We start from the raw sequence: 24,327 nt of genomic DNA on the forward strand, positions 1-24,327 counted from the left end.
TGGATCCCATAGGCCCAAACAGGTTTTAATATGGTTTTATATAGCATTATTTTACTCTGCATGTTTAAGTTGAAGCGTCTGCCAATGAGCCAGTAGAATTTTTTTAGTTTGGATTTCTGTTGTTAGGAAAAGAAAACGATAAAAGAATCGTCTGAAAGTTTCAAATAAATTTTTCGAAGATATTGCGGTATAAAGCAATCGTATGCACACGAGACGGGCATATCGTGAGTCGGAAGGATCACGTGTCGTCGAGTTAATTACTATAATTTAGAGAAGAGAAGCTAGTTCCGATAGTGTGGCTATCTTGAGGTCGTATAACCTATACTACAAGTCTTATACATATATTTAACTAACTTTGGGAGTCGATTAATTACGCGATTAGTAAGTTGAGTATTTTGCTGCAAATGACTATTCTACAGATCGGATTACTACAAGATACCAAAAGATAATCGATTTTTGAAAGAACAGGGTTAGGAAATCTTAGTGATAGTTTTATTTAGATACTGTATCGTTAATTAATTTTTGACAACCTGCAATTTTTTCTTTAATCTCATAATAGTGTAACGCCACATGAGTCAATGGAACATTTGAATCGGGAGAGACTCATATTATTGTGCCTTGGAATACCAACGTTATTTAGGTTTGATAGGTCTTAAAGTAAACGAACTTCGGACAAAATATTATTGCCATTATTTGTAATCGTCAACCGGAGTTATAATTGAACTTTTTATAATAACACCTGTCGATACAAATAAACGAACGTGCTCTCTAGGACAGTCATATAGTCGAATAGTTAGTCGAATAGCGAACGGTTAGAGAGTTGAATAGTAGCATTGAGCGAGCGACGATTACGATCAGCATACACTAATAAAGCCATATTAAAACCTGTTTGGACCTATGGGATCCAACTATGGGGAACAGCGAGTAATTCCAACATAGAGATTCTCCAACGATTCTAATGAAAATCTCTGAGATCCTTAATAGATGCACCTTGGTATGTTACCAACGAAACAATACATCGCGACCTTAAGATACCCACAGTTAAAGAAGAAATATCCAAATTCAGTAACAGATATAATATAAAAGTTAACAATCACCAAAACCCATTAGTTATCCAATTACTTGACACGACGGATCAGATCCAGAGACTAAAAAGACATTACCCTTTAGATTTAAGCATTAGATTCAAATAGAATCAAACATACTATAAACATTTATAATCCAAGTTACAGTTCCACGCCAAAATAATTTACTTATAATTCTCAGTGAGAATTGATTGTGAAAATTCTACCAAATAAAAGAAAAATACACTAATTCTGTACTTGTACTTGCAGTGATTTTAATATAATTGACTATTACAATTTTATCACTCGTCTCTTTATGAAACAAATCAACAAGTTTAATATTCACCTCAATAATACCAAATAATTATTTTTCCATTTATTTAGTAACGTTAGATCCATAGATTGGATATCGCTCTGTGAATATGTTTCATTTATTTGAAATATTGAATAATTGCCTCCATAGATTTAATGAATTAAGCGATCTTAGTTTATTGCACCCACTTGACCTATTAGACTAACAAATATCGAATTTATCGGACTTATTTAATATATGCAGCAAGTTTGAAAAGTTCTGCTTACTTAATCCCAACTTAATTCGTATTTATTTCATTGTAATTGCCCGACAATCGACTTAAATAAATATGTTTATTCCAAGAAATATTTATTCCCCACATGTTAATAAGTAAATATGATATTGTATAAAGTGTGGTTTATTCTAATCAAACGAACCTTTTAAGGATGTGCAGTGACTCCCACGACTGATTGATACGCGCAGCTTACTACTTTAGAGAGCTCTTTTCAACGATGGATTATAATATAATAGTAACTAGGTTTTTGCTAAAAATAGCATATCGTTATAAGTGTCTTTTCGCCGGAAGACCGTATGAATTGCAAAACTTGGATAAAGGTATAGTGGACGTCCCAGTTCGGCGGCTGTCTAAATGTCTCGATGATAAAACGGTTAGAATCGATACGTAATGCATGCATATGAATTGGTTCGCTTATAAATAAGTCCTTTCTTCCATGACCCGGCTGTTATTGACTGATAATGTATGCGGCGACGTAAGTAACGCGTTTGGCGTCTCATGAATTTTCAATGACAATGATTCGTGATAAAATGCAGGACGCAATTATAAATCGGGCGTATCATCTACTGTTTCATCTTTCCCAATATATCAATGTAGTAAGATGGATAGATCTTTTCCGATGCAGAAAATGAGCCGTTATAAATCATGAGGACCTTTATATAAAATTCTAAACTAACAAATTTAAATGTTTTCGTAGTATGTGACGTCGAAGTAAAAATTTCATTCCTTGTTTCCCTGACACAATGTTATATAATATAATAATATATTTTTATTATAATATAATAATGTTATATACGTATAACAGGAAATAAATTAAAAATTTTATGTAAGAGCTCTAGAACGAAATGTATCTGAAAGTGATAAGTATAGCAAAGTTTTTTTTTTATTATTTAATTTATATTTTACAATTTGTCCAGCTGGACATTCGGTCAATTTTTCTAGCTTAATTGCTAAATAACATGTGGATGGCTACCCCCAGCGGGATACCATCTTCGAGTCTGTATAACAAAGTGGAAGCCAACGATGAACGTTTTTATTTCAATCGTTTAATTGTACGAGATAAACCTATTTAATCCTTTCGAGATTAACAAGATATTTGCGTACAAATCTAACCATTAGAAAAACCATTGGATTCTTATTATATAATTTCATTGAGATTAAGAACGTACAAATATTCGGAACATAGAATTCTATTCAAAATAGGACTACATATTTCATCTAAAAACTGTGATTTATTTATCTGTTTGTAAATTTGAGCGAATCGTAGCTGATACTATTGCATACTGTTACGTTCATTGTTGAACGTAAAATCTCCCTCAACAATGCTAAAGTCACGAATACACGAAGTCTGAAAATATCGTATCGTTTGTATCTTACTCTTGCGATTGTAACTGTAAAGTTGGCAGCGTAGCGATGTTAGTTTCCGTTTAAAGTTGAAATTAGCAGTAGAAATCAGATGGTCGTAATAAGTCAAACAGTAACCAGAATGTCAGAGGACGTCGAATAGCAAGTAGAACATCTCTCGGAAATTTCAACAGGAACCGTATCTCTCTAACTACTAGACTTCACTCCGCCAAACCTCATGACTTGTTAGACCTTATAAACTTTGCGTATAAACCTTGTACCGAGCAATTCTTTCTCTACATTTTCCAAACAAACTAAAAGATATTCGTAAAGATACTTCGATAATATTATCGCAGTCCTGTGCTAAACTTTCAACGTATAAATTTTATTACATTTATTATTGGAATGGTAATTTAAGAGAGTTACCGCGTTACATCAATAAATAATCTTAAAATTCACAGTATTAAACGGTTCGACAACTCGGAAGGAATCCTTTAATCAATTCATTGGTAAATAACGAGCGCAAAATAATGAAATTGTTAATCGAAATTACTTTTTTCCAGGTTCATGGTGGTATTGGTGTGCCTCATATTTAGCGTTTTGTCGACGATAGACCAGTACAGTAATTTCGCGAACGAAACCCTCTTTTGGATGGTAAGTAGCTTTATACTATATTCATCGTCAATTTTTTACACCCAGTATATAAAAATTTCTTCATAGTGCACTTGAATAGATGTTTCGAGAATTTTTACATCTGTCGCTCGTAATCATGACTATAAGTTTTAAATTATGTCAAGTTAGGTTTAAGGTCAAGTTACATCTACTCTTTAGTTCAATATAATGACTAACCGGAAGTCTTCCAAAGCCGGAAAACATGGATAATAATAAATAAATAAAAAAAAAACTATACAATCGTGATTATCATTTGATAATTATCTTAAATTGATAATGGTAGTGTTTGAAAAGTAAAATTAATCTCCTAAGATTGAAACTACAAAATTAATATACTTATTATATTAATATAAAAATAACGCTACCTACGTAACATAAAGATCGGTAAGTAAATTCCTATTAGAAAATAGACTTGTAAGTTGAAAGATAATCAAAAGTTGAAATTGTTCTTCCTTGAGAATTAAAACGCTATAACTAAATGACGTTTATGTTATAAATATATTAAATAAAATATAAAAAAATAAAATGAGAAATTACCAGAAATTCGTGGGAACAAAAATTGACTTATTCTCAGTGTTGCTTGCACATCAAAATTCTTCGAATGCTACGCAAAATTGTAGAAGCTTAAGCTCAATACGAATTTCGTCTCAAACAAAACAGTAATTCGTTTGGAAAGTAATTCGAGCGTAGCTTGATTAAGATAAATTGGCCTAATTAGTTATACCGGGTCTGAAAGCAGAAAGTCTGCTGGAAGTTCGTTAACATTCGAAAGGGGAAATTTTCAATGCCAAAGGGCTGAGTTGTTTCTCGCAAACAAACACTTCTGAAATCACAGAGAACGATCTCTTTATTCCATATATCTTTCAGGGAAGCGTTTAACAATCCATCGGTCTTTTAGTGCTTTTACACAATTCTCGAGGAAACAACGTACTTTTCTTTTCGTTGAAAGCGCTTGTTGTCTACGATCCTGGTGGAAGATAGTGGCAGCTCAAAGCCATCGAGCTGCTTCTCCCTCATGTCTTGTTTATTTTCTGTTCACTGCTGAATTGACTACCCGAAACTACATATTGAAAAGTGAATTCTAACGTAGTTATCGTGTACTGTCGTATTCACATTGCGAATATTTCTGCAAATTCATACTTTTATGAATATGATAATTAAAGAGCATATTCGTGACTCTTTTTCAATCGTGGCTTTATTAGTACTTTGCGTTTCATTTTCAGGTCTGCCCTGAAGAAGTGAATTTAGAATATTCGCAAAATGTCGGAACAAAGCGTAATGTACTGATAAAAACGCGATGAGAACCCGAAGTACCATAACTATGTTATCTAATCACCGTAAAAACCTAAAATCTAAAATGATCAAGAAAATTCAACATAGAAATTTATATTGCGATTGCAGTGTCTTTCTAATTGTCGGTTTCAATATTACGCGGTACTAAAATAAAATTGCGCGTTCTAATGTGTATGCTTTGATACTAAATTTCCGTAAATCGATGTTTCGTTATAGAAGTCTGTATAGTTTGGCGTGTGTTTCACAATTAATCGTGATCAATGTGGACTTCAACCGTTAATGGTCTTCAAACTGTTTGATAAATATCGTGGAATGTCGCGATAATGAAGATCGAAGTTCTAGGCCTTCGAATTGTTCTCATTAGTAGATTCGAACTATCAGAATACCGAAGTTAATGAATCAATGGTTTGTTCAAAGATGTCGAGTAACATGAATTTTTAAGCCAAAGTTCGATAGTAATCGCCATTTGTTATGTGCTCCAATTATCAGTTAAAATAATTACAATTTGGTATTATATTTAAAAAAAAATTATTTCTCCACAGATTCGTTTTCTTAGAAATTTATATTGCAATGTGTGTAATGAATTTGTATTAACATGTATCTATTTTCTATTAAACTTCTCGCATCTTCTTTTCATTTCTTATCGCACTAAAGGACGTGGATAATTGAATCAACAGAAGTGGACGTTTAAAAAAATATTCCTCTATCTTACGCGTTTATTTGAAACGATTCGAGAAACGAGCGTAAATATCATTCGAGCTAAAAGGGTTTCTTCGTTCAGTTGAGAATAAACACAGCCAAATTGACAAAAACTTGAAAATGTTCAGATAGAAGTGCAGTGAGAACGGTATTTAACGGAATTGAGGTCGGAGGCGGAAAGGTCGATGCTGCGTTCAAATGTTAGATTAAAGAATAACGTTGACGGAATATGACTGGTGTACAATCAGAGAAAATAAATAAGTAAATAATGCCGTAAATTTTTCCAAATTAAATACATGTCGGTTTTGCTCGTAAATATTTAATTTAATTTGAATTCTCGAATCGAACAACGCTGGGGAACGTACGTTACGCTTTCGGGCGATTCACTACGAGCTATAGTTTTTTTTTTTTTGGATTTGAAATCTAATGTTTCACTATTTTATTCTTGTTTTTATGACCCTTTAATTATAACGTGATGCGCTACCGTGGCAATATTATCGGTAAGTATTTAGTAGTATCGACGCATTAAATATAAATTAATTTTCGCGTTTCCTACTACTGAAATACCTTTCATTCCATTTATTCGCCCTAAATTAAACACGATCGAATTATGCGAATACTATTTCGACACAAAGCCTTCTGCTGTAATTGAAATTCCAGCAAGTTTTCGAAGTACACCCACTCTCTTCCGATACTGATGCGTCACGTTGTCTTAAAAAGCATCAAAAAGTAAAGACAATGATAGATTTTGAGGCATTCGGAAGATATCGTAATTGTTTTTTCAAAAAGGAATTTTCCGTGTCCGTCTGTCCATGGCCATTGTCAGACGAGCCATAAATCTTACTTATGTACCACGAGTATACACCATAAAAAGCTTTTTACGTGCGTATTACGAGCCTTGACACGTTACCATTTTCACCCTAATGATACATCCTGACTTCCGGTTTTCTTAGACAGATCTTGGCCTAAAAGTAAACGTAGGTGGACAGTTCGGGCTCGTACATTTCTCAATAACCAGTTCCTTTTTATAACTAACATCGGTAATTAATCAAAGGATAGTATCTTCTGTTCCTTTTGTCAAGATATAATATAATATAAAATGATGAATAAAATTATCAATGACTATTTTATTTTATGTATATCCGAAAATATTATATACACTCGGCTATTTATTTCTCCATATTAGGTATATATAAATTACTATATAGGTGTAATTAAATTATATACAGGTATATATAATTACAATAATAATATAACTATGATAATAAATATATAACGATACAACAATAATATTTAATTATATATATACCAATCGACAAAAAGTTCATTCACCCTTTTAATTACCTTCCGTCATTCAACGCTAATTCTATCTGTGAAATATTAACACCATGAACCATCCAAATCCAAACCAATCCAAATTTAATCCAAATCTCGAATCTAATTCTTAACATGTAGGTAAGTTAAATACTCTTACCATTATTATCTGTTATTGAATTTTAACACCATCCAGAATATCAACGAAGTATTCGTGCAAAATAGGGCTAAAAAAAAAAGAAGAAAAATGTGAAAGTTTTACGGGACAGCAGACCATCGCGATTCTGTCATCGATGTCCCCATTTTTACAGGGCGTCGTGTCATTGCAATAAAGGTCGTACAATCGATACAGCATCTCTATATGTATAGCATCGCGCTCGTTGTACATTTATTTTAAGAACAGGAGATTAATGATTCCGCTGCCTAGAAAGTCATCAAGGAAATGCCTTGCTCCCTGTTATTACAATTATCGATTATTCGAGGCAATTTACATCGCATTTTTCTCGCTCATTTAACCTATTGACTTGTTTATTCGCATTTTCAATGCGTTCGTCATTGATCGTTCAATGAAATTTGTTCGATGTTTGTGTTTATTCAAATATTTGTGTAGTATTATTCTGTAAATTTTTCTTCTTAATTCAAAGATGTTTTTTTTGTATCTTTTTCCTCCTTGTTTTTCTAATAATAATAAATTATTATTCTTCTAATTTTATTTCTTCCGCGGTGAAGAAACTAATTAAATTAAATTAAGTTCATCGACGAGCTTTATCCAAACACTGTTTCAACGGAAGCGCGAATGTTGCACTGCCAATATTTGTTGTAATACGAGTAAATGTGGCATGTTCTGTTGTAGAATTCAATAGAAATTTTAATTTCATTTTTTTTAATTGATCCTCTTGATATGCAATTTTAATTCTGGAAGCTGCATGCAACATACGAACGATAAAATAAATATGAAACTTGCTAAACTGAAATTTATGGTAAATAAAACTTATCATCAACAGATCATTATGTGTGTGGAATTTATTTATCGCTTTCATGAAACGTCCTCTTGAAACTTTTAAACGTTATTATTGAAGGAACGCGTAAATCAGTAAATTTTGCAACACTTGTACTTTCATGTTACAAAGCATGTTTTATTATACGCGACATATTTCATCACACAGAATGCAATACAAAGTGCTTGAAATGTCAGAGATAAAACATGTGTGATGAAATGTGTTCGTGTGTATGTAAATCAGATACAAGATAAAATTGTTAAATAAGTTTCAAATTAAGTTTCAAATTAAGTTTCAAAAATTAAAATCGTATAACGATTGATTTTCATCATTTTAAAGATTTTGTACTAAAAATTCCTATAAAAAATTGTAAATAATAATACAATTAGACATGGCGCTAAAATGAACTATTATATGCGATATATTGAAGAAGAATATCGAACCGAAAAACACGCGGCAACAACAAGTAAACAATTTCAATCAATCTGATTGAAACGTATGGAATGTACAGTTAGAATATTCTTTGACAAAGTTATACATTCGAATCTAGTGGGCTGTTCAAATCTCTGTAAAAAAAGAAGTTTTCATGGTAACGTGGAGAATAAAGCGGCGTTTGAATTACGTAGAATGGAAAAAATGGTGAATGGAAGTTGAATGGTCAGAATGTACGGCATGTGGATACAAGTTGAACATGTGATTATCTAATATTTTTCATGCTCTACTGTTCGGAAAAACTGTTTGAACGATGTTTAAATTGTTTCTTTTTTTTTTTTTAGTTTTAACTGCGTTTAACCACATTTACGTTACTACATTTTATATGTAATATCTAGAAACTGACATGCCTTATAAGTCCTATATTTTAACATTAAAAGCTCATACTTCCTTTTCGATATTCATCGATTTATTTCATTTTAAAACTTGCATATCCAATCATAAACATTTTCTATTAGATGTACATGATTATATAAAAGCAAACATCAACTTTCACCTTAAGCATCGTACGTAAACCTGAATTAAATACTTGTTGTTGTATTATACGAAAATTCTGGTATCCGAACTATTTTTCCTAACTTTCGTCCGCCTATTAATTCGGATACGAAATATCTTAATACCTGCGATAAGATCCAAAAGTACTTCATTTTTTAAATCTTCCACATGCGTCTGGTGCGTTTTATATTTCAACATTAAAAACATCGTATTTTTTCTCAGTATCCATTGATCTATTTTATTCTAAAATTTGCACATTCGATCTCAACCATTTTCTGCCATTTTCGATTGAGAAGTTTGGCAAGTTAATTAAAAAGCCTTGCATTATACACTCTCTTTCGTGTTTACAGGAAATATGTTTGGTGGTGTTCTTTGGCGTGGAATACCTAGTGAGGTTGTGGAGTGCGGGATGCAGATCGAAGTACATGGGTTGCTGCGGCAGGCTCCGTTTCATACGGAAACCGATTTGTATCATAGGTGAGTGCGTTTCGCTAATGCACGTCAAGTCCCGGTCTAATTAGTTCGCAGCCCAAGGGCTGATCCAATATTCGCGTTGATCGATTGTCGTGGCCGAAATTGAAACTTCCCTCGGTGACAAAACTGTTTGTCGGACTCGTGTCCCTGCTGATTTCATTACCACACTTGTCCTTCACTCGTTATCCATACGAGATATCCTCTCATCAAGTTCAATCGAACATCATATCATCAGGATATCCTACATTCTATAGTTCTATAAGTTGAGTCTCTAAGTTGATTCTCCGAGTTGACCAACAAACAGAGAAGTCTATGGGTTCATGAGACACAATGATTTGTAAAAGCTGAGATTATGATTTACCGATTAAGATATTATATTCTGATTGAGACGTATCGAATGGCTCGTCATTCATTGAGAGTTTTTCCAAATTACTTTTCTGCAGTAGGATGACGAATATCATTTATGTTGATTATTATTTAATATTCATACATGACAAATTTGTTACTTGGAAAATGATTTTTAAAATTTATCGAATGGCTTGTTTTTGTTCAGATTTTTGTTAATATTTGAGTATGACAAATCTACTACTAAGAAATTGTCAGAAACGTTCCTATTAAAATCGGGACGCAAACTTTCCAGAGTTTAGCGAATTATAGTCTTCGTATTAAAAGGATCAGTTAATTCTTTCGAGTCTATGTCAGAAGCATAAAAGTAAGATAAATTCGTAGCCTTCATTAAGTGCCAATTATCGAGTTAAGCCTCGTACATTACTTTTCCTTCTTCAATTCAATATATCGTTATCCTTTCTGAATTTTCTATAATTATATCTGTACGACCTCAATATTAAATAATCTTATTAATGATATTTATCGCTAAAATATCTTATATTGATAAAATTCCGATCGATAAGACCGAAATGTTTCACATCTATTCTAATATCATGTACGCGATTCCATTGTGATTCATGAGCTATCCGACGTAAACTCGCTACGGGCGATGCTTCTCGTGCTGTTCACGTAATTGAATCGCGCGAAAGTATAATCGAGATCGTTCGAGAATGAACAGCGACGGCTTCGTGACGCGCGACTTGATTCGCGATCAAACGAACTTTACGAGCGTGGTAAATTGTAACACGGTGCCGGATATTAATCGGATCAGGCATCGCGTGTTTATCGGTAAGGCCGATTACACACGCTCGATTTCCATAGAGTGAATAACCAGCGTGGCGTCGCGGAATGGCAAGGAAATGTCATCGGCCATGGATGTGCACGTGTCATGGGTTATACCTGGCACTGTTTCAGTCACAACACGGTAGAATCGGTATTTTGTGAAACTGAATCATTTTGAGATATCATTTATCCGATTCAGGGTAAGCGCGGATGGGATGCTGCATATTTTGAAAAGTTCTGTTAAAAATAAATTGAAGTTGTAGTGTATATATTTAAAAATTGAAATTTTTTATATAGATCGTCTGATTATCTTTTTGTTATTTCTATTCTTCCGAATTTTGTTATCTTAAAATGTCTTTTTTTTATTTTATACATTAAAGAAGTGAATCTATCTCGACTGTGTGTGTGTAATAATACAGCGAGTATCTCGAATATTAATATAAAAATTGATACACTATCGTTAAGTATGAACATTTACTGTCACTCCATATGAATTTTCTGTCCTATGATATCGATCGTTAATTGTCTCTTTTTGTTTTTTTCTGTTTTCTCTCTTCAGATTTAATCGTGGTGGTCGCGTCTATGGTGGTGTTGTCGGTGGGAAGCAATGGTCAGGTGTTCGCCACTTCTGCTATAAGAGGAATCCGATTTTTACAAATATTGCGGATGCTTCATGTCGATCGACAAGGTGGCACGTGGCGACTTCTCGGCTCCGTCGTTTTTATTCATCGTCAGGTACGTTAATCAATGTCTAAATTTAGATTCAATAAGTATCAATTATTGATTATATAGAATATTTTACGTTTTCTCGCGTTCTATTTGATACTTATACCTATATTGAATGTTCATCGGTCTTATTACGCAATCAATACATACGTATGTTTACAGTTATTTAGGTCAATAATTTCAATAAATAATTTCATCGAGAAACGATTCCACTGGCCAGTGTAAAATGACGCGATGCTTCATCGTATTTTTTACGATTTCATACTTTTCAGGAGCTGATCACGACTTTGTACATCGGGTTCCTAGGTCTTATTTTCAGCAGCTACTTCGTGTATCTTGCCGAAAAGGATGTTGTTGGACCCGATGGCAAAACAGATTTTTCCAGCTACGCCGATGCGTTATGGTGGGGCGTGGTATGTGATTTTTATTTTTAAATGCTTGCTTATTGTACAATGTTATAGCTTTATTAGCACTGGTACAAACTATCTTGTCATTCTAAGCGACATCATACACATGTATTTTGACGTCTCCTATGCACAGTCTGTCTGAAAAATATTTCCTTAAGTTTTATATTTCTTACGCTATTGTACAAAATGTATGAATGTTGTCTACCAATTTTTATCGTCTTTTTGAGGTCACATTTACATATATATATATATATATATATACGTAAGTATACACGAGGAAATGACACAACGTACAAATATGTATAAGAATGAACGATATGTGTATGTGTGGTATAGGATACGTGCAATTTTATGCGGACGAGAAAACAATAGAAGATGCGAGAACGAATGCGAGATGAGAAAGAACTTTGTTGGAAAAAAGAATCGAAGATCGCATCACGCGAGAAATATTCTTGTACTATTTCATTTTTTATCATCTTCCTTGCTCTTTTACTTTCTTTTGCTTAATAATTTCTACTTTCTTTTATATAATAGTAGTTCAATAGCAATCCGAAATTACTTCAAATTCGCAGGAATAATCATTTCCGTCGCAATTACGTATTTAAATTTACATTTTATTGGGGAATGTCTATAAAGCATTTACAGAAAGAGTTTGAATATAAATTTCGCCATTATATTAGTTGATAAAATAATTGGACGACAATTATTTGAAGTATCTGGCAAGTTAATGTAATCGAGGGTAATCGATAGGTAACATCGAGTTTCATTGGCCGGATAATACGGTTAAATGAGGAGACACATACATATATGTACATACGTATAACTGTCAGAAACGTTGTATTAAGTAAAACGAATTTTATCTCGAATCAATTGCCAATTACCATGAATTTGAAAACGTTAGACGTTTTAATTTGATAACGAGTATGTTGAAAGCCTAAATCTTGCATGATAGAGATAAGATGTATATAATTAGAGATTAAGATATATGTATATATAGTTTCGTTTAGTTTAAGTAAATCACAAATGTTGTAAGACAATGAAATTTAGAAATAAAAGCTGAATTTTGGGAAATTTTATTTCACAAACGGTCTTGGAATATTTGAATTAAAATCTAGAAATACTTGTGTCTTTCAATCAGATCTTTGATTTCAAAATTTCGAATCGGTTTCGGCGGAAATATTTTTGCAAATGGCTATACAAATATTCGGAAGCTTTCGTTTTAATCCACGAGTATGCATTTCTATCGATTTCTTTTCTTTACACAACATCGGAGTGATTTTAACAAAGAAAACCATGGGATAAAACTTATTACTTTTATTGGGAACGATTAATAAATACAAATTCGTTGTTGGTTTATAGCTTTTCAGACAAGTACTTGTAACAAACAAACGCCGAAAATGCAATCCTACCTACGATGAAACTTCGTGTATTGTCCTTTTTTCAGGTATACACATGTACAGCAACAAAGCGACTACATGTAGATGATTGGAAAATTTCATAAACAGCGGAACAGATGCAGTAGGATCTGTGTAAAGCTTGTTATCATATTCCCTTATTAATTATTAAACAGTTAAAAGCAGTTGTACTTTTGGGAATTTATGAAACGAATGCTTCTACTTTAAAATTATATGTTTACTTTTAATCAATTATCAAACTTGTTCTGATAATATCAAGGAACAGGAGATGCAGATGTTAACGACAACCTTTTTATATTTTTCTCAAAATTAGACATTTTCTAAACAAACGATAAAACTCGAATTAAGATTAAATCAAATTGGAAAAGGCTTGAAATAAATCTTAAAGAAAAATTTAAACCACTGCAAATCATCACTTGTGATCACTTTTATAAACTCGACGCTATTCGATAAACTCTGTAACTCAGAAATTTTTATAACGATTATTGCGAATAACTATGTAGGTTGTATAGTATCAAGCAGATTCGAAGTAACGAAACCAGATATTTAGAAAAAGTATGAAAAACGTCTGTGAAAAGTCACTGCAAAATTGACAACGAATTGTCTGAATTTCGTAACGTCTATCAGAGGACCAAACTACATATGTGTATGTATATATCCATGCTCATTCACATAGCTCCACTTAATAATCTTCCAGCTCTTGCTCCACTCGTTCGATTTCTATTAACGCCAATAATTAATTGGAATCACGGATTTCTCCAGATTTTCGTCGAAACCAATTGAACTGACTCGATCGTACGGACGACTGTTTGTTAAGCGACTGCCACTAATCATTCGGAAAATATGTCTGTATTTATAACCGTTGTCGAACGGGCAGCAACGAGCCGAGGATCGATGAAACCGAGGCCGAGAATTTAAATGTGGGCTTGATTAACGTCGCCTCGCGGATTGCCGCTGTTCAACCGCTGTCCGATTTTCCAGGAGACGGGAAATTCTCCTGGAATCGTTTCGCCGCGACTGAAAGGGACGCGGCGCGGAATTGAAATTTTAATTAGGTTGTTTTTCAATTTGGTGTTAATTACCACGCCGCGCTCAACCGGAACAGGCTTTAATAAATTACCTGTTGGCTAATGGCAGTGGCGCAATAACGCATAATATCAAATTTACGGTGAAATCGGAAATTACAATTTCTATGTTCCTTCCAATTTGATCGGTAGTTGCTTTGAGGTTATCCTGCTGCGAATTTCAAATTCGTAATGAGTATATTGGTTTTACAGGTGTACATGTATTTTCTGCGGTTTGATCTCTTGTGCGCTTCCTCTTTTTCTTTTTTCTTTATTATACATTTATTTTCGAATTTTACTTTTGACATTATTTTCTTCGAATGCCAGTGGTTGGTTCTCTTTTTAAATTTAGCGAAATTGTTGCTTTAGTCGTGCAAGCTGTACAGTGGTTTGTTAATTTTCTTGACATTATTTATTTTAATTTTTTTGACATTATTCTTCCTTAGTCAACTGTTTTATACTGTTTTATACAATATATAGTGTTAAGAGAAAATATATTTCTTTTATTTGTTTGCAAGGAAGCGTGATGTTGATAAAATGGTTATCATAAAGACAGAAGCAATCGTTACCACGTTTTTATGATTTTAGAAGTTACGATGAAAATTATTTAAGTAACTTTTTTAAATGAAAGTACAGATTCTCTTTCTTTATTTTCAGAATGCTTGAACTCTTCTAACGAGAAATAATTTTATTTCTTTTTCAGATTACCGTGACCACGATTGGTTACGGTGATACTGTCCCACAAACGTGGATGGGAAAAATAGTCGCTTCGTGTTTCAGCGTATTCGCCATATCCTTTTTCGCACTTCCAGCCGTAAGTATAATTCTAGCGTTATACATTCTTCCACATATTTTCCATTTTGATTTCTTGCGTAAATTTTATATTTTAATCGTCGATATTTCTAACGTTAAAAAGAATATTCTGAAAGGAACAATTTCTTATTTTCGAAAACAAGCATTATACGTATTTTCCAATGATAGTAAAACAAACTACCCTTTATAACTGTTATAACAATTGTACCGATAGTTGGATTGTTGACATTCGCATTAACACGTGGACTGCTGATGACGCAATTGTGGCGTCATAATCTACTTGCTTCCGAAAGCGGATGACGCTACGTCGGTGTCAGTAGCTAATGATCTTCAAATGCCGTCGAAAACAGATTGACAAGTTTAAGATTATTAAGTTACTTATATAAATAGTTTTAAGACTAATTTCACTCACAATGGAGGGCCACGCAGTCAACGTGTTAAGAGATAAAACACAAACGAGCTGTTCACAGGCAAAAGTGGCTAACTCCACTTTTTGAAAGTTTTTAAATTTTACTGCCAAAGCACTCGATCGATGCTTAAACTTATATAATTTCATTAACTGCCTCTGTTTCTTGTTTCGTGGAATTAAGCGATTTGGTAAATACGCGTTTCAGGGAATATTGGGCTCTGGTTTTGCACTAAAAGTCCAGCAAAAACAACGACAAAAACACTTCAACAGACAGATACCAGCCGCTGCGATGTTAATACAGTGTCTGTGGAGGTGCTACGCTGCCGACAAAGCCATCAACAGCGTGGCCACGTGGAACATCTACATCAAAGATCCAACACCAGCCGGACAACCGTCCACACCTTTGGGAAAGGTAAGATTTCGCGATTTTTTGGCCCGAGTTCAGTGGCAGTAGCTACTGTAGCCGTTGATTGTTGCTGTTTCTAGTTGCTTACGAATCGTCTAATTGGACGCTGACGATTGCGATATTCGTTCTTTGCCGTTCTTTAGGCCGGGATCATTTCAGTCATTCTTGTTTTCAATGACGGACCGGATTCAGAATATCACGATTGGAGACTTGGTTGATGTTTATTTTCGTTGAACAGATTACAGTGGATGTTACTGTAAAATGGTAGATGTGTAGTTATAATGTGTCGATGTTCGAAAGTCGTTGAATGTTATCAGCGTTAGAAGTTGTAAGCGAGAGTCAGTAGTGAAAGTTTGACAGTTTAGTAGAAGTTTCGTATTAAATTTGTTTATTGATGAATTTTATGTAAAAGTCTGTGTAGAGAAATGTTTGCGTAGAAGGAAATCTTTGTCGAGAAATTAAGAATTAAATTCCATATTTTCGATATGAATTTGAATTTTGTGTGGCATTTAAATTCTGTATATATTTTGGGAAGTTTGTAGATTATTGTACAGAATAACATATCATTGTTTCAAGTATAGTCGTATATTTGATACATATTTATTTCTGATATATGTTTATAGATGAAAGATCATTCTAGTTATTTCAATGTGCATTCTTTCGAAAATTTTGTTCGTAATTATCATCTAATCGCTGCACTGTACTTCTCACACATGTAAATCAAACGAAGATATTTTTAAAACGAATAATTATCAAATAGAAATGATATAAAAATTTGAAACTAATTTAATTTGACTTTTTACATCACTGATTCGAGTAAAGATTACAATGATTGAAAATTAAATATGAAACAACGATGTCTGACTATTTTGAGAATGAGAAAAGTTACAGAAATTCATAATTTTACAGTAATATATACGCTTATCTGTTGCAACAATAGGAAAAACATCGAGCTAGTTTCCTTTCTTTATGTTCTGAATGTTCCTTTCTCACAATTGAAATTTCGTTTGATTTTCCTGCCGTATGTGAGACGGCGTTGCCTCGTTTGATCTCGGTAAACTATACAAAATTTCAAAGAATTCAGTTACGAAAGAGATTATTCGCTTTTATTTTCGTTACAAGATAACGTCATCAGTCTATGATATTTTCCTTAAAGAAACAATATTACTTGGTAATTTGTTTATGTAAGTACGTTCAACTATTTCAAACTGTTTTCTTATTCTATTTTATATGGGATTGTATTAATTAAATATTACCGAGATTTTTCGAGTTGGTATACAACATAAAATGTTTTTAAAATGACATTAGAAAATTTACAGACGTATTATCGTAAAAGCAATCCAAATATAATATTTTGTTTGTAATTTATGTATAAAGTATTTGTATAATTTTTTGTATAAAACAAATTTCCTATAATTTCTAATATGTTTTTATAATAATCTATACAACGCTTTATGCTGTTATTTTATGAAATACAAGACGAGATTTAGTTTTTTGGCATAAAAATCTTTCCAAATGTTATCTTTCCAAAATTCCTCAAAACTTAATAATCGATGCAGCTATTTTGAAAAATTCTATCGTACATAATATCATTTATGCATAACGCAATAGTGAAGATGAATATTAGTAACACGTACCAAAATTCCAATCTCAAAAGTAATAACTAAAAGTAAATAACGAAGCGCGTAAAGTAAGGTAATGATTTTCCGGAGTCTTAATTTTTCAAATGTATATCTGTGATTTTCCGACGTCATTTCAAAAACAATCTGCTTATATCAGAGTTCTCGTTCGAGTTTGGTATCGATAATGAATTGTTTGGATTGAAGGTACTTATTGGCATGTTGATTCGTTAATTACCGTTAAAATTGAGAAAATTTGCGACTTCCATTAAAACTGAAGAGATAAAAAATGGAAGAGAAAAAAAGAGAAAGAGAACGAAAAGAAACGTTAATTAATACGGAGATACACGAAGTCCCGTGAAATTAGTATCGATCGCAGGACTTCGATTATCCCACAGGGTCATGCAAATAATTTGGCAGTGGATGTATGCAAGCAGAGAATGCGAATTCTGCTCTGTGTTTTTAATGTGCCGTTCAATATATTCGAAATATAATAATAACTGAGTGTTGCTCGTGATTATTCGTGTGTTGATGCAGTTTCAAATTACGCTTGGAAGCTTCTGTATTATTATATTTTCTCAGTTTTCTGTCGTGGCACGAGAAAAATCTCGCTTCTCTATTGTTTATCCGAACCCTCCTCTGTTGCGTTCATTATTTCATCGTTGAGAAAACGAATTACATCGATTTCTTTCGTAGGGATCGTTTGCCTCTTAACGAAGCGTTAACTTCCGTTTCGTTTGTTCACGAATTTCCGAAACGCGCTGTAATTTGCCGTGTAATCGAATTAGGGATGGTCTTTTGCCTATAACAAAAGAGAAATTGCGAAAAAGATCCCTTTTACCTGGAAAGAACTTTTTGAATGGTTCATTGATTAATGTACATATTTAGTTTCGCGGATTAATAACAGAAATTCATTTTATTCACTGGTAAACGTTATATGAATGTGTTAAAGAATTTCAATTAAATTGGAAGAATTTTATTTGCAGTTATTTAAATATAATCGGAAATAGTTTGATGTTCAAACTTTTTTTCAAAATTTAAAAGTTACTTCTTAAGAGTCAAAAATATTATTTTTATATATTTCAGATATTTAAGTAGATACAAGTGTACAAATTTGCATTATAAGGAAAGTTAATAAAAATTTTATTGTATTTTTTAATAGAATACGATTAATGTACATTTTTATCTATTATATCGTAAACAAACATCTCTCGTTCGATTACATTAGAAGGGCGATTATTATTTTTGGCATCGATCATGTGCAATTTAATTTTAAGTGAATGCTTAATTGTATTTGTTTATGTATTTTTTCTTTGTAATGAATCATGCTACATTTTATCAAAAGGAAACTCAAGAGAACTTGAGTCATCAACTGAATAAAGGCTTTTCATTTCTCGATAATATTTAACATTTTTTCATAAACCTTGCTTTCAAAACTCTGATTAATCAAGTGTTATGCAAATCGCTTCTCGCATCTAGGTACTGCTTAAAAATGAAAAAAATTTTTAATTTAATTTTTTTTTGGTATCAAATAATCGATACGACTTAATTTAAGTTTGTATCATATTCGGGTACGTATCAGTTCAAGAAATATATTATATTTAAAAAATTTGTTCCTAACCATGCTGTTTTTAATGCAACTTTTTTAAACGTAATATTCTTGGCAGTAATTTAATTATTTCGCTTGGAAAATTGTATTTGTTAATATTTTGTGGCTGATGCAAATTATTATTTTTCCTGTTTGTTTCTTCTTGCTCAGCTGCCATCGAACACAATGTCCATAGACAATAGAAATATAAAAAATGATAAATTAATTCTACAGAAAATAACGAGTATACAAGGGGAGAACATTATTTTCAAATGTAATATATTAATAAACATAAAGAAAATCTATATGAATAAATAACTGAATCGTGCCAAACAAAGGTTTATGAATTATAAATTAATATGAGCAATTTTGTGAATATTTCAAGCAAAGCTGTATAGTTTGAAATATACGAAATTTTCAAATAAATTCGGCACACAGGAGTTTCATGGAAAAAAAAGAAATTCTACGACGGAAACATCAATATCTATCGCATCTGCTGCCAAAAATTCGCGCGTATTACAATATATCCCATTATGTTCGCTCTTTCTGTTCCGTCCTTTCTTCTCTCATACTCTCACCTATCGCGTTTTTATTAATTCCATTAAAATTTATATCATCTACATACAAAAAACATCTCTCCTTTCTCTGATACGATATATATAAAATGTACCTAATATATTTCAGTTGATTTGTGTAAAGAAGATGGTATGTAAAGGCTATTTAGATTTATTTCAATTTTTACTCTTTTGCATGTTTATTTATTTACCAATTTATTATTCACTTTTCCTTGTCACGTAACGGGAACCTATCGCGTTTTCGGAATCACTGGCCACACGCGAGTTTGTTGAATGTTTCAAATATTAAAATTTAAGTGATATATTTTAGTCGATAATCACTTTCAGCTTCCAATGACACCACACACACACACACACACAAACACACACAAACACAAACACATATACAAGCAAACAAACACGGAATTTGAGATCGATATCGACTACTTTTTTTCTCAATTTTCGCGACATATTTGTCCAGATATGATTTTGTTGTGTTAAGTAACTCGATCGTCGAGTATATAATAAATCGACAAAATTTACTCTATACGCTTTTTAGCAATTTAAGCTTCGAAGCAATTTGCATTATTAATGAAATATGTTGCTGTAAAATGATTGCAAGTGATTAAAACACGTGATTGTTGTAAAATACATATTTATAGAATAGACACGCTGGTGATTTTGTTTAAAAACAGTATTTACGAAAGCAAGACGCGATCATTGGCAATTCTATACGTAGTATAATACACCCTGTATAACGCGGGGAGGGGCGGGATATTCGCGATAATTCGCGGAAAGGCTCGTTTATTCGACGTATAATACTTATTGCTCTTCTTTCTATGTATGTATCTATATTGTTGCGTTTTTATTCTATACTGCACTTATATTAAGCTTCGTTTTACCACTTGGATCGTGAAAAATAATAATGATCTGCGCTATGCAATGTATTTCTACCGCGTCACACATTATTGTGCATGAATTCTAATTGAGTGTATGCGGTGTCTTTGTGCAAAATATATGTGCGACGCTTTCACGTACAGGGTGTTGAGAAAGTCGAGGATATTTCATAAAAGTTGTCTGATCGTTTGTATATCGTGTCTTGACATTTTTGGATTGTGATTTGTTAGAAATAAAAGTGGGTAGAGAAATTTCTTTAAACGCGTACAATTATGTTATTTTTGTCATTCATATTTACGCGCTTCATGTGAGTAATCTATTGGCAATTTGTATCGCTTCGATGCTTAAGTGGAGAGTACTTAATCATGTTCGACGAAGTTAAAGTTGCAGTATCGCTTGATAGCTACTTATAAGCTTGTATATGAATTATTTATTTCGTTTCATTGGTTTCGATCAATTTTCAGTTCCTTTTCTCAGTTTCCTTAGTATTTTATAGTTCTTTTAGATGTATGTTACGTTGGGCTTTGACAAACGTAAACAATTCTAGAACATTGTAACCTATGTCCTTAAGAGAAACCTGCGTACGTAACAATGTTATTGTTTTAATGAATTTCAAATGTTGAAAAGGAAAATATATTTCGATGTTAGAAATCGATATAATATCACCACCTTTAAATATAGCATAATCATTACACGGATTGAAATATAAAAAAAAGTTTGAGTTTAACAGTTACAGATGAAAAATTCGTAAGTTTCAGGTAATGTTACGCTACATGTTAATCTTAACAAGTATTCTTGATATTATTGACATCCTGTACGCACAATATGAACCGACACAACAGTGGTGGTAACAACTCTGCTTTAAACATAAATATCTTAAAAAAGAACATTTTTCATATTCCAATAACTCTGTTCTATAACTCTACATGATTTTATAATACCTATTACAAAATAAAAATATTCTGATTTTATTCATGTTACAATATAATTTAATAGCGATGGATAGTAAATAGTTAATTACATTATTAGTACCTATGTATAAAATATTACAAGCGCACTGCAATTGAATTGCTTGTGTTACTAAATATGTATACTTGCTATTATCTTTATTAAAACCTATAATTACAGAATATAAGAACCACGCGAGCAGTGGATACCTAAACACATTTCTAGGTGAATTTTGGGCTCTTATTATATTATTATTACTCACTACCACTAATATCTAATTGCATTATATAACATTATTACTAATATTATAAACTAATATCTATTAACAACTATTTTTATTACGTTATAATTATTTCCTATGCAGAACAGATAAAGAATACAGGAAAAAGATTTCATTTACGTATTCTTCCCTTTAAAAGAAGTTTATATTCTATAGAAAATATACGTAAGTAAGAACTTCCCTATTTCTTTTCTCATTAATTCTTAATTTATTGATCAAAATTTATATGTAGTTGGAAATATAAAAAAAAAACTTGAACGTGTAGTGGTATTTGTAAAGTGATGCACAATCGTAATATCGTTTCGAGGCATTTGAAGCAGAGTCGTTTCACCGATTCGGTGCACAGTGTACGTCTCGCCATTTTATTTTCGCGTCAGCTTGCAAAGCAAAGAAACGAACGCGTTCGCGGGGAACGAGAATTTACGCTCGTCGGCTGTCACGGTCGTCGCTCGAATATTTCCGTTGTCGTTTTCCTTTCTGTCTCGTGCGATTGTTTCCTGAATCTTGATAGAACGTTTCATTGTCCATGTTAAACATTTACAGCTTTCACGCTGGCAAATAGGATTGAATACTAAAACGCACTGAGACATGACGGTACTTTCTCACCTTTTTCATCTGACGTCTTTTACCAATGAATTTCCTTTTTCTGGTTTCTTCGGACTTCTTTCACTTGCTCACTTTTCTTTCGTCTTTCTATCACTTTATTTTCACGTATGTTTGATTCGTTGATTTGATTTAAAAGTTACAACACATCGGTTTATGCGAACTGAACTGTCGAGTGTAACGTTTCGATTACTTTTAAATTAGATTAGAGTAAGTTTGTGAGAAATTTTTGTTAGGTTCTTCCATAATAAATATCGTTTATCGGGATTAACAATATCAATAAGTACAAAGTGATTGAAATTGTTCAATCAAACTAAGAACCATCCGAATCGATACATCCAAAAGATACTAAATTTTTGGCTAGTAGGAGGTATCGAACCTCTTTGTTAATAATTTCCAAATTATCGAAACTATTCGAAAATCAAATTATCGTCAAGAGCTTCGTAAACTCACGATCGATTCATCCTGAATGCTAAAACTTTCTTCGTAAAGATTTCGCGAGTAGACAAGTTATGTCGATTATGGAAGTTTTATGAATTTTTATCCCGTGATATTCTTCCAAAACCCTCCATAAGTGCTTAACGCGTAGAGCCTAAGGAAAAATGACGTTAATGCGTAGTTATATTGCCTGCTCCAAGAGCAGATTTGAAAACCGATGCTGACCTACTTTCGTTCCTGTACGGAAAAAATTCGATAAGTCTGAAAAGGAGAGGAACAGTTTCATCGTCCGTGGGTCTTGTTTTTTCTTCCCGGTGCGGTAAACAATTCGTTTTCCAACTTTTTCTCCCCTTGTGGAAACGTACAACGATTACCGTTCCATATGATGCGACGAATGTCGCGAAAAAGAATTTCAAACGAGTCTCTCAGCCTCTTGTTAATTAATTTCTAAAAGTTTAAAAGTTACCCTATTTCCCTTATTCCTTTCTTGTTTTTATTTTAATGCAGATGCAATTAAATTGCTGTTAGATTAGTTTTTTTTTTCTTTGGATAGATCGTTCTCCGATTTATTTTTAAAGTTTTATTATTTTTAATTGGCCTTTCTTCATCCGAGGAAATAGTTTAATGAGATTGATATTTGTGCCTCCGCAATATTTTTTCGTAATTTATTCTATAAAATTGATAAATGTCTGGTATCTAACGCGTAAATGGCACACACACACATATATATTCATATTATCATTATTCTTATATATACATATAATATCTTTTCATTTTTATTCAAATTCACGAATGCAGTGTCAATAATTTTCCATTATTTCCTCCTAATACCATTTTATTCACATAAACGATTTCATGACTGATTTACGAAATATTTTATTCGACTTACAAAGAAGATTGGCAACAAGCTGATACTGCGTGGATTTCAAATGGAGATCAGGTCCCTTTAGAATAGTATTTCTGCATTTTTTCAATCTCATCTCATTTAGCAATCTCATCAGGAGTTCTGTACGCTATCAATATGGTGTCATTAAACTTGCGCTAATAATCAGGGACGAATCTCGAAATAGGATAGTACTGTGTGATTAATCTGATGAAAACTGAAATTGCCAGAGAACTGCCATATTCGAATCAATGTACGTATGCTCCGTTTCCTTTGTCACTACTACTTGATGTAAAGCGGATCATGCATTTGGTCAAACTATAAGGAAGATTCACACCTTCTCTGTGATCCCTATATACGTAGTAATTAACTTATTATTTCAATTTATATTAACACGTTACAGAGTCATTCGTCACAATCTCGTTTCACTGAAAAACATCCTCCATAGTGAATGTGTCTCGTTCAAAGTTATTGACAAAGTCTGCATCTTATTCCAATCATTTGTGTATTTGACCATTATATTATCATACCTATAGAATGTTTGCTCTTAAGAGAGATTAATCGAAGTAAATACAAGAAATTCCCCTTTTCTCGGAGTCATCAAACTTATGTAGCTGAAAGAAGTAATGCATCCGGAATAGCTCCAATATAGTAACACATTCCGTACATGGCTCA

General features: G+C 32.6%; 1 protein-coding gene across 3 annotated transcripts in view; it reads left to right on the top strand.

The window, feature by feature from the left end:
• The window catches only part of LOC138190059 (potassium voltage-gated channel subfamily KQT member 1), a 73,752-nt gene that overhangs the window by 29,840 nt on the left and 19,585 nt on the right, over positions 1–24,327 (top strand). For 2 of the 3 annotated variants that reach the window (XM_069132540.1, XM_069132541.1), the window contains exons 3-8: positions 3,559–3,649; positions 9,309–9,435; positions 11,162–11,337; positions 11,601–11,741; positions 14,918–15,028; positions 15,642–15,848. In XM_069132540.1, coding sequence (XP_068988641.1) covers positions 3,559–3,649; positions 9,309–9,435; positions 11,162–11,337; positions 11,601–11,741; positions 14,918–15,028; positions 15,642–15,848 — 853 coding nt within the window. Of the gene's footprint in view, positions 1–3,558; positions 3,650–9,308; positions 9,436–11,161; positions 11,338–11,600; positions 11,742–14,917; positions 15,029–15,641; positions 15,849–19,733; positions 19,755–24,327 lie in introns of all 3 variants that reach the window. The other variant, XM_069132539.1, reaches the window with a different exon arrangement.

Source organism: Bombus flavifrons, chromosome 2 (assembly GCF_040668555.2).
Source record: "Bombus flavifrons isolate JBK064 chromosome 2, iyBomFlav1_principal, whole genome shotgun sequence".
Classification (NCBI taxonomy): domain Eukaryota; kingdom Metazoa; phylum Arthropoda; class Insecta; order Hymenoptera; family Apidae; genus Bombus; species Bombus flavifrons.